The sequence below is a fragment of the Lytechinus pictus genome, chromosome 3 (assembly GCF_037042905.1).
Source record: "Lytechinus pictus isolate F3 Inbred chromosome 3, Lp3.0, whole genome shotgun sequence".
In the NCBI taxonomy this organism is placed as follows: domain Eukaryota; kingdom Metazoa; phylum Echinodermata; class Echinoidea; order Temnopleuroida; family Toxopneustidae; genus Lytechinus; species Lytechinus pictus.
This window is the reverse complement of record NC_087247.1, coordinates 56,640,125-56,654,628: the sequence shown is the minus strand read 5'-3', so window position 1 is coordinate 56,654,628 and position 14,504 is coordinate 56,640,125. Positions and strand designations below refer to the sequence as shown.

The window sequence follows — 14,504 nt, the reverse complement described above, 5'->3', positions numbered from 1 at the left end:
CCTCCGTCATCGAGGATGAGGCTGAGGACGATTTTGCGGCCTAGAGACCCACAACACCGATAATAATACAAAACACTTGTGTTAGTAACTTAATATAGGGATTAATAAGCGTAAGCACATTGTTTTCTTTTTAATAAATAAAACCCTAAAAAGATTCCTTTTTTATGGCCAACAAGATGAAGGGGAGGGCGGAGGCCTGATTCAGGCCCCCCCCCCCCTCGAGATCTCGGCTTTGACTGCACAATTGTGCTGTAAGTTAGCATGCATGTTACCCACAGCATAATCAGACAATCTACAAAATCAGAGATTAGCTCTCAAAATAAAGCCTCAATTGTTTGCAGAATTTTTGTAGGATTCTGATCAAACAAGACCAAAAGCTTCAGTCTCTGTATTTGGTTGTTCCTCTGAACTTTGTTGGCTCCACTCGCCAATATGATAGTAAAATGTCAGAAATTGTTAATAAATCCCAGAAACGGTTATTCCTGTCTATGATCAAACATGCTGTTGAACATAAAACTTTGTTGTTACGTAGGGGAAGGCGAGGTAAGTTGTGACACTTTCTGCTTTTTGCACATGTTAGAATTGATATGATTAATGATCTTGTAGAAAAGAGTACCTTGCCTTAAAATTTAATTCTTCTGAAATATTTCTCACCTATATATGACTTTCTACCCCCACACCGAAAGTCACTGTCACCTTTGAAAAAAGAGATGTCAAATGGCTCAACTTGCCCCATCCAAAAAAGTATGTTAAAAATGTATGGGGGAAGAACCAGCATGTCAATTTTTTTTATTTAAGTCTTTTCACTTGCTAATTCTCTATAAATACCAACATCCTCTAAGAGGAAAAGAACAGTCATGTAAATTTGCTCCTTTCTGCCTGCATATCGATGGCTTTTTAAGGTGTTTTTTTTTTTATACATTACCATAATAATTACCATGGCTCAACTTGCCCCACATTGTACCCAAGTCCTAACTGAATGCAATAATTTTGCATCCTCACATTTCTTATGCATCCATCGTGTAAAAAACTCTGACAAGAATGAAGATCCATACCTGGACTAACAATGTTTTTCTTACGTCTTTATTATGTTAAGACGTGTGCTTGTAAAAAGCACTTACCTTTTTCACACCCTTTTTTAAATTTTTTGGGCTGAAATTTGTAATTTTCCCTCTAAAAAAAATACTTTCTGTTTCAAAGTTGAAAATAATGTGGTGGGGTTAGGGATTATGCAACATTAGGGTCAGTAATACATGGCACCACCACAATGTCTGACTCATTCATTATCGGCCTGGGGTGGTGGCTCAACTTGCCCCAAGGTGCCTTCCCCTACAGTGTACATACATGTACATGTATGATTGTATTTTAAATGTCTTACCTCTATGTATTTCTTTGCTGTCATCATTTTATGTTCTTTTTCTTTCACTTAACCTTAAAAAGGTTTCAATTCCAACAAGATGTTGGTTTAATAAAAAGAGAAAAATCAAAGAAGCATAACATTGAAATTTCATCAAAATCTGATTGTGAAACAAGAAAGTTATGACATTTTAAAATTTCACAAAATGGTTATAGATGCCATTGCATATCCTGGGCCCCCATTGCAAATAAGTTACTATTATTATATTTTTGCCATCCAATTCTAACTACCATGGTAACGATGATCAACAGCCAATCAGGATCAAGGATTTTATGGAAGATATTATTTGACACCCAGATAGATCTTTGACATTCGATTTTTGTCTCGCCTGCATAGCAGAGCGCGATTAGGCGCCGCTTTTCCGACGGCGACGGCGGCGTCAACATCAAATCTTAACCTAAGGTTAAGTTTTTTTAAATGACATCATAACTTACAAAGTACATGGACCTAGTTCATGAAACTTGGATATGAGGTTAATCAAGTATTACTGAATATCCTGCCTGAGTTTCAGGTCACATGACAAAGGTCAAAGGTCATTTAGGGTCAATCAACGTTCTCGCTACCACGCGTCACGGTTGGCGGGCGCCGCCAACCCTGAAAATTTTCAGGGCAAATCCGCCAACCGTGAACTTCCCCGACAACCGTGGCCGACAACTGTAAAGCGGGCCTAGATCTACACAAAAACTGAATAATATATTGTCTTGCCTGCATAGCAGAGCGAGACTATAGGCGCCGCTTTTCCGACGGCGGCGGCGGCGACGGCGTCAACATCAAATCTTAACCTAAGGTTAAGTTTTTGAAATGACATCATAACTTAGAAAGTATATGGACCTAGTTCATGAAACTTGGACATAAGGTTAATCAAGTATTACTGAACATTCTGCCTGAGTTTCAGGTCACATGACCAAGGTCAAAGATCATTTAGGGTCAATGAACTTAGACCATGTTGGGAAAATTATTTTCAAAATCTTAACCGAAGGTTAAGTTTTTGAAATGACATCATAACTTAGAAAGTATATGGACCTAGTTCATGAAACTTGGACATAAGGTTAATCAAGTATTAGTGAATATCCTGCTTGAGTTTCAGGTCACATGACCAAGGTCAAAGGTCATTTAGGGTCAATGAACTTTGGTCAAGTTGGGGGTATTTGTTGAATTACCATCATAACTTTGAAAATTTATGGATCTAGTTCATGAAACTTGGATATTAGGTTAATCAAGTACCACTGAATATCCTGTGCGAGTTTCAGGTCACATGACCATGGTCAATGGTCATTTAAGGTCAATGAACTTTGGCCGTGTTGGGGGTATTTGTTAAATTACCATCCTAACTCTGAAAGTTTACGGATCTAGTTCATAAACCTTGAACATAAGAGTAATCAAGTATCACTGAATATCCTGTACGAGTTTCAGGTCACATGACCATGATCAAAGGTCATTTAAGGTCAATGAACTTTGGCCATGTTGGGGGTATTTGTTGAATTACCATACTAACTCTGAAAGTTTATGGATCTAGTTCATAAAACATGGGATATAAGAGTAATCAAGTATCACTGAACATCCCCTGTGAGTTTCAGGTCACAAAACCAAGGTCAAAGGTCAATAAACTTAGGCCATGTTGGGGTAATTGTTGAATTGCCATCATAACTTTGGAAGTTTATAGATAGAGTGAATGAAATGTGGACATGGGTGTAGTTGACAAGTCTTTATATAAGTCACCATTCAAATGTCATTTATGGTCAATGAACGTGGTATTATGTCATTATATGAATGGTGTTTTTGTGAATGATTATTTTATAGTAGTTTTCAAAGTTAGCACTGCTGCTATATTAAATCGCGTAATGCAGGCGAGACTGCCAGAGGCGTTCCACTTGTTTTATCATTATGATGTGAAAAGTGCTCTTTTTTTTAAAGGCTTACCTGTATTTACTCAAACATTATAATCTGTGAGCTTATGAATTTTAATGAACTCTGAATGGTCAAATAATATGGGGTGTCAAAGTTCCTGACAAATTCTAGAAATTTGGGTTGTCTCATATTTTGCTAATTCCAAATAAATTATCATTGTGTATCCTGCCGATACATTCAGGTTGAAAAATACAGTTTACTTCTGGTTGGTGAGTCTACTTCCTTCTCCCAGACCATCTCAGACCATGGACCTATTACGAATGGACATTCAACGAATCCCCTCCTTTGACCCAAAGACCGTCGCCGCTAATCCTTTTATAAACAGAGCGTTGGCAGCTGACACCCATCAAGCCGGTCGTAAAACATGCTCTCACTGATGGACAGCGGAAATCAATTGTACGCTGCTCCTACCCATTGCGATGTTGTTCGTTCACTTTATCAAAAGCAACGCACAGCAGCGAACGTTAGCGCTATGAAAATGATAGCAGAAACAAGAAAACAGGCGTGCATAAATGTATTTTTTACGTACATCGCTAACAACCGGAAATGAAATGCATTGACATCACCTTGCAGATCTGATATCTACGGCAAAAAAGCAGTTGAAATTTGACGAAAAAATCTGCGGAAAAACGTTAAAATTTCATCTCTTTCGGACAGTATTGATGTCGATAGTAGCGCTTACCTTCGGTCAGAAGTTGATTTTCATTTGGGCATAAAATTCCACAGGATTGATGAAATTTAACGGGACTTTTTTGGATGGACAGACGACAATCGCACATTATAGACAGCCTAAAATAATGTACTGAAAAACCGGATATGAATTGCGCATTGCATTCTAGGTAATGTAGGGACTTTCCCTATTGGCAATCGGGGCTACAACATGACCGTCTTTGGTCGAAAGAGGGCCAGTGATCGATCGGTGACGATCATCGGCCGAAAGGAGCTTGTGTAAACAATCGCCCCGGGCGGTCGTCGTAAAAACCGCGTAAAGAGAAAGTTAAGGGTTAGACAGCAATTTTGACAGCTGGAAACAGGTGGTGGTCATAAAATGCTCTCGTTGAATGTCCATTCGTAATAGGTCCATGCTCAGACACACCAGTGCCAATTACTTGACTTGCATCATACCCCTCCAGGCTTCGTCTTTGAGTGCTACTTATAAAAATACTTCCAATGTGATCAACTATTTGGTTGATTGCTCACAAGAGCTAAATTGATAGGGGAGAGTGGGGGATAAAGCAGGACACTAAGCTCAACACATTTGTCACCTTGAAAATCAAAGATGACCAACACTCAACTGGGTCTTACCAATAAATTATCTTTTTAAATGGTAACTCCCATTTCTAGAATTTGAAGGGTTTTTTTCAGGGGGGGGGGGGTTTACATAATACTGTATAATCTTGTAGCTCACTCTATTTCGAGGCAATTTCTGTTCATCATTGTTGGATTCTGCATCTCTTGTCACTTGATGGCAATGTGAGTTAATTTTAATTATTGCTTCATGTTGAGTATTAATTATTTTTTTTTTTTTTACACTGTTTAGTGATGAACCTCCTGAAGCAGAAGATGAAGAAGAAGAAGTTGATGAAAATGGAGAACCGATAAAGACGAAAGGTCAAGGAGCATCTGGGCCATGGAATAAGGCATCTGATACTACTCCAGCTCCTGCTCCTGCTCCCGCTCCCGCTCCAGAACCAGGTAATGATGCTGGTATTCAGTTATCAAGAAGAATATTTTTAGATGGTTTCTCAACTTAAATATTATTCAATTCAATTCAATTTAATTCTGGTTTTATTGTGAAAATGGTACATGACAAAAGTCTGAAGACTCATATTATCATATTTACAAAGTAAAAATAGACATGTATATTATTAAAAGATTACATTATATCACAATTCTAGTGCTAGACAAATAATCAACAAATAAAGCCAGAAAAAATCATTTTGGACAATCTCAAAAAAGATTAAAATCGATTGAAATAACATTGTAAAACTATCATTGTCAAAATTAAATCAGCAAAGTTGCAAGTATTAAAAACATATATAAATTAACATTTACACTTTTAAAATATCATGATTAAAAGTCATGCATATTTAAAACTAGAAAAATATGTATATAAAAAAATTGTAAATAGCAAGACAAATCAAATAATATGTAAGTCCTATAAAAATATAAACCAGATCAATGTTGTGAATAATTGCAATTTCAAATTTGTTTGAGAATACATGTATGACAGTCATAAAACTAAAGAGAAATAAATATGATGTTACAATAGATAGTGATGTTACAATAGAATGGTATGAAGTCTGGAATTAACCATGTGATATACTATAGATAGTACACCACCAGTCACAATCCCTTGACCACTCGTTCACCTGCCTAAACCAGAGAACAACAAATTCAGTACACTGAATCCATTGTTCTCCGGCCGAAACAGGTAGCCAAAGAAATGTGACTGTTACTGTATGCTTTATAGCTTTATAGTAAAAAAAATAAACGAACAAAAAAAATTTATTGAAGTTGGGCAAAATTACAGATCGAATAGTCGTATTACATGTAGGTGGAACTCAAGTAAAAAAAAAAGCAATGGAATAAAAAGGTGACAAACCTAACATAAAATCAATAAGATTTGATAAACAATAAAGGGGAGTACAAAAAGTGCTACAGTTGCTAAAAACAATAAAGATGCATTTATATTACATTACAGAGTTCAACAATTGCACAAAGTGGGGGATTGGCGACTGTTGGTATCTTTTGTTCTAGTCCGAGGTATCTCAAGATGATGTGCATTTCTTAGGGAAAGACCAGTTCTAACCCTACGGGTTTCAGGCAAGAAGTGGCGATGTCGTTTCGATTTTAGCAACGAGCGTGCAAATCTTTTAACAAGTTCACTTTGTCTGTCTTTAAGAGATGACACATTCATACTTGGGTGGTATTGTAGTACACATTTCATCGGGGTTTGGATTTATAGTATAGATATATGGACTGCTTTGAGAGGCATGGTTGTTTCTAGAGGCTCAAGGGGACCGCAACGCGACTATGCCCGAGGGCATGGTCTGGCCGATGCGGTACCCGCGAGCCGAATTGAAACAACCATGTCTCGAATATAAAAGCAGTCCATATATATTTTATGAACCGAATTATTAAACATAAACGTTAGGGCCTGGTCTAGGTTTAGATCTAGTAAAACTAAAACAAAAAAGCCTGCCCCTGGCCTAGGCCCAAAGCTAACGACTTTAACGTAAGGTCTAGGCCCTTACTTAGCCCTGCCCTGAAGTTAGGTCTCAAAATCGAATATCAAAGCAGTTCCCGAGCAGTTTATACCGATAGGCCCTACTGGGCCTAGGCTAGATATTTTTAGGAACCAAATTGGGGTCTGATTCTGAATAGGGTCTAGGGCCTACAGTGTAGCTAGATCTAAAGTTCAGTCTTAAAATTTAGACTAGAGTATAATATAACGTTAGATCTAGTCGACTAAACCTACGTCCTAACGTTAGATCTAGAGTCTTCTCTTAACTTCTAATCTAACGACAATTAACATTAGATCTACCCGTCCTAACGTTGTCGTTTGTCAATACCTAACTTTCCCAGGCTAAGGTTAAGTAACGACATGAACGAGTTAAACGTTTATTGTTAGAAAGTGCAGTGACCGTCTAATCTTTTCACCTGACTCACCTTCTGCGAGCATGCATTTGAGCGAACTTCCCCAAGACTTGATGATTGATATACATCCGTTATGTCCTTAATAAGCTAGTTTTATTTTCAATAAATGCCATATATTTTGACAGGAATTAACAAGCAAAAGTCAAAGATCGGCATCGTTCCATCGATGTGTCATATCCGTTGCGCGCACTTGCGCAATAAGCGCGTAAATGCGCGAATTGACTAAAACTTTCGATCAAATCGCGCGGATATTTATGGTATCCGTAATCACCGCAGAAAGCAACATTTTGCATGCAATCAAATGGGGATTTCAGCAAAATTTTGCTATGCCCGTCGTTAAGGGGCGGATCAGGGGGCAACGGGCAGAAATCTTGTTAACTATGCCCGTTGCCCTTGGTTACCACCTTAGTTTGTTGTTTTGAAGGCATGGTCGTTTACATGACCTCTGTTTCGACTAATCAGAGGAACGGATTATTCGACATTCTTAAAGAGAGGTTTATAATTAATAATAATAACCACGCAGTTCTTGTGTAACTATAGCGCATATCACATTATGACATAACATCCCTATGCGCTTCCAAAGGACTCTGATATTATTGCCCTGGTTTTAGCCCTGCAGCCTTTTACAGCACTGAGGCATTTCAAGGAATAAATTCCTACTAGGTACCCATTTACCTCACCTGGGTTGAGCGCTGCACAATGTGGATGAATTTGTTGCTGAAGGAAATTATGCCATGGCTGGGATTCAAACCCACAACCCTCTGTTTCATCTACTGGTCCACAATGCTCCACAGGAGAAATATTTAAGTTTAAAAAAGATCAGATAATACTGATAGAAAAATTAAATAACCATGAGAAATTGGAAAGAGATTGGCTCTGAAATTCTGAGTTGCTGACCTCAGAGAGACTTTGAATTTCTGTGCTTCTCAAGAGATAATAGGCAAAGTTAATTGTGTATTTGCCTGTAGAAATAATGTTTCATGACATTTTATTACTCGTGTATATGGAAGAAAAAACTTTGTGAGATACCCAGGGGTGGCGCCAGAGCTCTCGGTTTTGGGAGGGGGAAGGCTACATGACCCATATTTTTATATTTTTTCTTTTCCCCTTTTCTTATCCCTTCTTTTTACTGCTTTTTTTCTTCTGTATATGTACTTCAAATATACCATTTTCAATTTTGACTTGCAGATTTGCTATATTTTTTGTTTAAAGTTTGAAATTATAACAAACTTTTTGCCTTTGTATTTTTGCCAATCATTGATTTTCTTAAATATTTGTAGATCTTGGACGTATAGATTACTTGAGATTAGCTTATTTTGTTACTTCATTTAGTCTTTACCAACTTGGTAAATGTTGGTAAATGATAAATGCCATTATTCACTATTTTCAAACATTGTTTACTTTTTTTTTTTTTGTATTCATCTGTTAATTAATTTATTTGTTTGTACCTCTAGCTGTTCAATATTTCTTTATCTATTTGTTTGTTGTATTGCAGAACCTGTCAAAGAAGAACCAAAGCCAGTAGTTACATCAGGGAAGTATGTTCCACCTAACAGGCGAGGTGCTTCAGCTGCCAGTGCACCACCATCATCTAGCGTAGCTGCAGCAAATGCTAGGCTTGGCATTAAAAGCAAGGGGAAGGCACCACAGATAAACAGTGAATTTGAATTCCCAACATTAGCTGCAAGTTCAGATCTAGTAAAGCATAGGTAAGCCCCTTGCCCCCCCCCCCCCCCCATTCTCTGTCTTTCTCTCTCACTCTTAATATTTTGGATGTCAGTAGGTAGATGTGGCTCTAATTACATTTATTAGTGAATATATTCTATTTGGGGCAAGAAAAAATAAATCCCCCCCCCAAAAAAAAATAATGGAAATTGTTGATGTGCTGATATCCAACATGAGTAGATGCTTATATTGCAGAGTTATACAAATGAAGACATAGGCCTATTCAATGTTTAATTTTAATGGAATTGCCAGGTATTGAGTTGGAGCTTGAAATAGGTTACTGAAATTTTTTTTTAAGTCCAACTAGGTTTGCTGATTAAGCCAATCAAATGCTGTGGAGATATTAAAGTACTTGGAAGTAGAAGAAAAAAAACTTGTCTTGAATCCTGTGAAAGCAGTTTGAATAAAAAGTCCACATTTGCATGAGAATGTGTGTCAGATCCATTGTATGTATGTGTCACGCATGTGAAAAGTGTACTGAAAACATCGCATTCACATGTACCAGAGAGCTATGGGTTTGTGCAATACCAGACAGCATCTGAAAGCTTTAGATTTTTTATTATCATATTGTTTAAATTTTTCTATATTTTTGCCTGGTAAATGTCTTCAATTATATTTTTTCTTGTTTATCTTTTTGTTTTCAGTAATAAAGTTGAGGATGCAACCTTTTCAACTGTAACAAAAGGTGGACAAGCAGTGGATGGTGCAAGTAGTAAAGGTGGAGATTTACAACTAGGAAATCGTTTCGCAGCTCTAGAAAATTGACCTCTCCGAGGAAGTATGGGGTCAACCTGAACATTTACAGATGCTGTGAACAGAGACATATTTTTCTAATGTGCAAGATATCACAGACATTGATCTCAAGGAATGTTTTTGAGTATAGGCTCAGAATCGACGCTGGTGTACTTTGTCCTTGTTTTCTGCAGAGCCAGCAATCAGCATATTATAATTTATAGCTCTTCCAGGATGGTATAACTGCTTGATTGCTACAGCATCACGTCAACAAGTTGAAATGCAAATGCTACTGTATTGTCTACTAATGTCAAATGTATATCATAGATCTACTGCAAGTGAATTTCATTACGATTATTTGCAGTAAAAAAGTAAATTACAGTGAATGAATCATGTTGACATGCACATCAATTCAAATCTGTATCTGAACTTTTTGCCATTTATTATGTAATGTTATTCTATGCATATGATATCATTTATCACAAGAAAATGTGGAAATAACATTGAGATCTGGGCAGTATCTGATGTCATGTGACGAAAAATATTTCATTTATTTGATCATGAAAGGTGCTCACTTTTTGAAAGTGTGCCAAGAAAGTGCATTCCTTGACGTGTGATGTCACATTTTCACTTGTTTGCTATTATTACGTGAATGTTATCATCGTGCATTCAAGGTCATCACTACTTCAAAATAATGATTCTGTGTGAGGAACATTAAGGTGACAATGATTATTGGTACTACATGCAGATCTATGATTGAGATAAAAACAAGTTGATGTAGTAAAGTGTTATTTCTCCAGACACACTTGTTTAAAAGGAAAGTGCTTGGAAAGTATACTGTTAATTTTCTCTCTCTGTCTGTCTCTTTCTTTATTATGAAATGTTTATGAGAATATGAAAAATACCAGGGATGTCAGGGTTTATGTTGTGCAGCACATAATGTATTTGGCTTTAGCATGTTCTTGCTTCTTTCAGGCCCAGTAATCAAGACCGACTGACATCTTTGAAATTTGAGAACATATAATCTTCAACTTTACTAAGAGAAATATGGACAAGGAATGAAACTTAACAAAACCTAAGTTACTTTGCAGCAGAGTATATATCTATGTACCAGTGCTACATAGATCCATTCTCTTGGGTTAAATATAATGTGACAGCTTTGGGATCCCAAGTAAATGTAAGTCACTATTAAAAATAACAAATATTTACAATAATGATAATTTTAATGTTATATTGGCATGTTTTCTGATTTATTTTACTTTACTGTAAGCTTATAAGATGGGAAATTGTTCTGAAGCTTGCCAAATTATTTGCATTTGAACATCCCATTCATTCATAAACAGTTACATCGTAAAAGCAGTCCAAGGTAATACACAATGCACGCATGGTACCATTGATGTGCGCTGATGTCATGTACTACTGTAATGTACTTTCTCTGGCCATTGATCATATGCGACTTTGTACACACATAAAAGTGCAGAAATTGTTGTGTGACATATCACCCATTGTTCCATGTCAGGAAGAGCCAAATGTTACCAAGCAGAAACCTTTGTTTAAATATGAATAGATCTAATTATTATTTAGGATATGAAATTCACAACTAACTTGTGCTCAAAACTAGGCATATTCAATGCTACGACTTAGTTTTCTGTCATTACTTTCTGTGTAATTAAACCGGTGAGTCAGTCAGCCCTAGATAATCAATGTGGACCATAGCAATCTGTTCAATTTAGAAGAGGTAATGCATCATATTTTATACAATCTGGTCAGAAAAGTACTTCCACTTGGATAGTTATTTGATTTGACATATGCAGACTTAACTAATCACCTGTAACAACTAAATCAAAATAGCCGAGGGGAAAGAAAAGAGTTTTACACCATTGTCTATTTGAAAGGGCTCTTTGGTAGTATATCATACATACAGCATAGCTACATCACATTGCCAATTTCAGATCTCCAAACATTTGATCATTTCTTGATCTCTCATTGCATTTTTTCTTTGACTATTCACTGGTATGCATTTATCATGGTCGGCTTATTTGAATTTCAGGAAAAGTTTTAAAAAAGCATGCTTTTACCCGAGCCTCGGCCGTTAACTGGGGGGGAGGGGACCCCCCCACGAATTTCGTCACTACATCGCCATGTGAAATTTTTGACCACGCCATGCTGGTGACTTTTTACTTTCAAGTCTTTCTTGCCATCGGCTCCTTATTTATCTCTGATAACTGATCTTTATAATTAAGCATCATTCCTTTTGTTAAAAAGATGAATGATTTTAGATAAGTAATGTGAGTGGGTAACTGAAAAATATGCTTCTTCCACGTATGGAGTGTCTACTCCACATAAAATGATGCGACCTGCATTTTTAAAGTAGAGCACCTTCACTTTGTAGAAGGGTAGTCACCAATATCTTGATGATAATCTTCTAATTAAAGGATGAAGTTTTTAAGCCTTTGCCTGGTCAATCAAAGATTGTTCTGATAAATATTACAGGTTACTCTGCCCAAGTCGACCTTCCGTAAGTCAAATAATCGCTCAAGTCATAGCAATTTTTTTTAGACCAGATTATTCAAAATATGTATTACGGTATATACAGCCTCTTCTAAGTCGATTTTGCCCAAGCCGAACAGATTTCTCTGGCCCAAGAGATTCAACTTAGGCAGAGTTACCTGTATATTAAAGTAAATTAGGGTACCATGGCTGCATATGGACATTCAGACATGCTTTGATTTCTATTACAAATGTTTCTTTGGGTTCTGTAAAGACTTGAGGGGCAAACACCAAGTCACTGCTCATTTTGGTGATTAAATGATTAACATGCACTATTTTCATTTAACGTAAAATGTAATTAAGCACATGCTGATTCCATATTCATTACTACATAATTTCCCAAGTGATGTACTAAGATATTTTTATATGGCAAATGATTTAAAAGATAATCAGAATATTAATATTTTCAGGGTTTGGAAGTCCTGGTTTGATATATTCTTCTCTGATACCTCGGTCACATTTGATCCACGGTGGCCATATAGCTATTCGAAAAACGGCTGTTTTATATATTTTAATTCAAACCACCTATATGTAGCTGGTACAAAAAAAGTTATAACGGCTGTTTTCGACTCGCCATACAGCCGTAGAGAAAATGTGACCGAGGTATTAGTTCCCCCTGTTTACTACTGAACTCCTTATTAAAGGACAAGTCCACCCCAACAATAAGTTGATTTGAATAAAAAGAGAAAAAATCCAACAAGCATAACACTGAAAATTACAGCAAAATCGGATGTAAAATAAGAAAGTTATGATATGTTAAAGTTTTGCTTAATTTCACAAAACATTTATATGTACATTCTGCAAATGAGGAGACTGATGAAGTCATCCACTCACTATTTCTTTTGTACTTTAATATATGAAATATCAAATATTATTTGTTTGGCGTCATCTGTGCCTGGGAGGCAAAAAGCAAATTGAATCACTATGACCCGCAGGTCTCTCCTCCCGACATAACTGATTGGGGGGAGTGCATATTGTATTTTCTCATTATCAAGTGAAACAAAGATTAATTCCTCCTTGAACATGTGGAATTAGCATTGTTTTAATACTATATGGTTCAGTCAAGTTGGTCCTTATTGTCAAATCTGTAAAAAATGAAATATTGTATAAGTCAAACAATAAAAAACAAAAGAAGTAGTGAGTGATAGACATCATCAACTGTCTCATTTGCATGTCACTGAGATGTAACTTTCTTATTTTGACATCCGATTTTGATGGATTTTTTAGCGTTTGGCTAGTTTGATTTTTCTCTATTTATTCAAATCATCCTTTTTTTGGGGTGGACTTGACCTTCAAGGTTTGAATGCAGAAATCTTGAGATTTGGTAATCAGCTAATTGTGCATTTACATTTTATAATCTGAAAAGTTTTGGAATATTCTGTCCAGGAAGTTCATAGTTAATATTATTTGGTATTGGTATATATTTGTTATGAAATATTCTATTCTATGTATCCTATAATAATTCATATCCCTCATTTTTCTTTTTATTTCATAAACTTTCCTATCAAACTTCCAATTCTGTAAATGGAATTTTGATGTGGTCTCTGTTGAAAGAGAAGGTATGTAATTAAACGGCCTTATTGCATAAGTCGGTTATACCTTGGTCACATTTGCTTTACGGCCAGTCGAAAACAGCCGTTTTATTCATTTTTATTCAAACCACCCATGTGTAGCTGGTACAAAAAATGTTAAAAACGGCAGTTTTCGACTCGCTGTACAGCCGCCGTAGAGCAACTATGACCGAAGTATTAGATCACCACTGATTATATTTTTACTATTAAAGGGGAATAAAACCTTTGGAACAAGTAGGCTTGTGTCGTAACAGAAAATCAAAGAATAAGAACAAAGAAAGTTTGAGAAATCGGACAAATAATGAGAAAGTTATGAGCATTTGAATATTGCAATCACTAATGCTATGGAGATCCTCCCATTGGCAACGCGACAAGGATGTGTGATGTCACACGTGAACAACTTTCCCTTTGATGGACTATAAAATACCCCCAAAATGTCTCTTTTTGCTTTTTCTTATGGTGATACAAACTCTTTATCCATGATGTATTCTTTAAAAATCTGTATTACATGCCCTCCTATAGAAAGAGTATATGATCTACAGATAGATGTGATAAAAGAGGCAGTTTAAGTGAAATATATACTAAAGTAATGGGGAGAGTTGTGCTCAAGTGACATCACACTCTTTGTCGCATTGCCAATATGAGGATCTCCATAGCATTAGTGATCGCAATATTCAAATGCTCATAACTTTCTCATCATTTGTCCGATTTTTCTCAAACTTTCGTTGATCTGTTTCTTTGATTTTTCTGTTTTCACACAAGCTATCTTGTTCCAAAGGTTTCATTCTCCTTTAATGTTAATTTCCTTGTAAACCTTGATTATGATTTGCTGATGAGCAATGTTACAAGTGACTAGAGTTAATGGTAAAGGTATGGGCAACAGGCCCCATGGTTGTAAACCATGTAATGAGTTATGACTTCTAAATAATCAATGCTTTTTA

The 14,504-nt window shown here is 36.3% G+C and overlaps 1 protein-coding gene across 1 annotated transcript in view; it reads left to right on the top strand.

Annotated features, from left to right (window-relative positions):
- LOC129255472 (protein CDV3 homolog) overlaps positions 1-13,511 on the top strand; it is a 33,325-nt gene extending 19,814 nt beyond the window's left edge. The window contains exons 3-5 of the mRNA XM_064096028.1: positions 4,866-5,020; positions 8,481-8,694; positions 9,355-13,511. Of these exons, the coding sequence (XP_063952098.1) occupies positions 4,866-5,020; positions 8,481-8,694; positions 9,355-9,475 (490 nt within the window). The 3' untranslated portion in view covers positions 9,476-13,511. The remainder of the gene's footprint in view (positions 1-4,865; positions 5,021-8,480; positions 8,695-9,354) is intronic.
- The last annotated feature ends 993 nt before the right edge of the window (positions 13,512-14,504 follow it).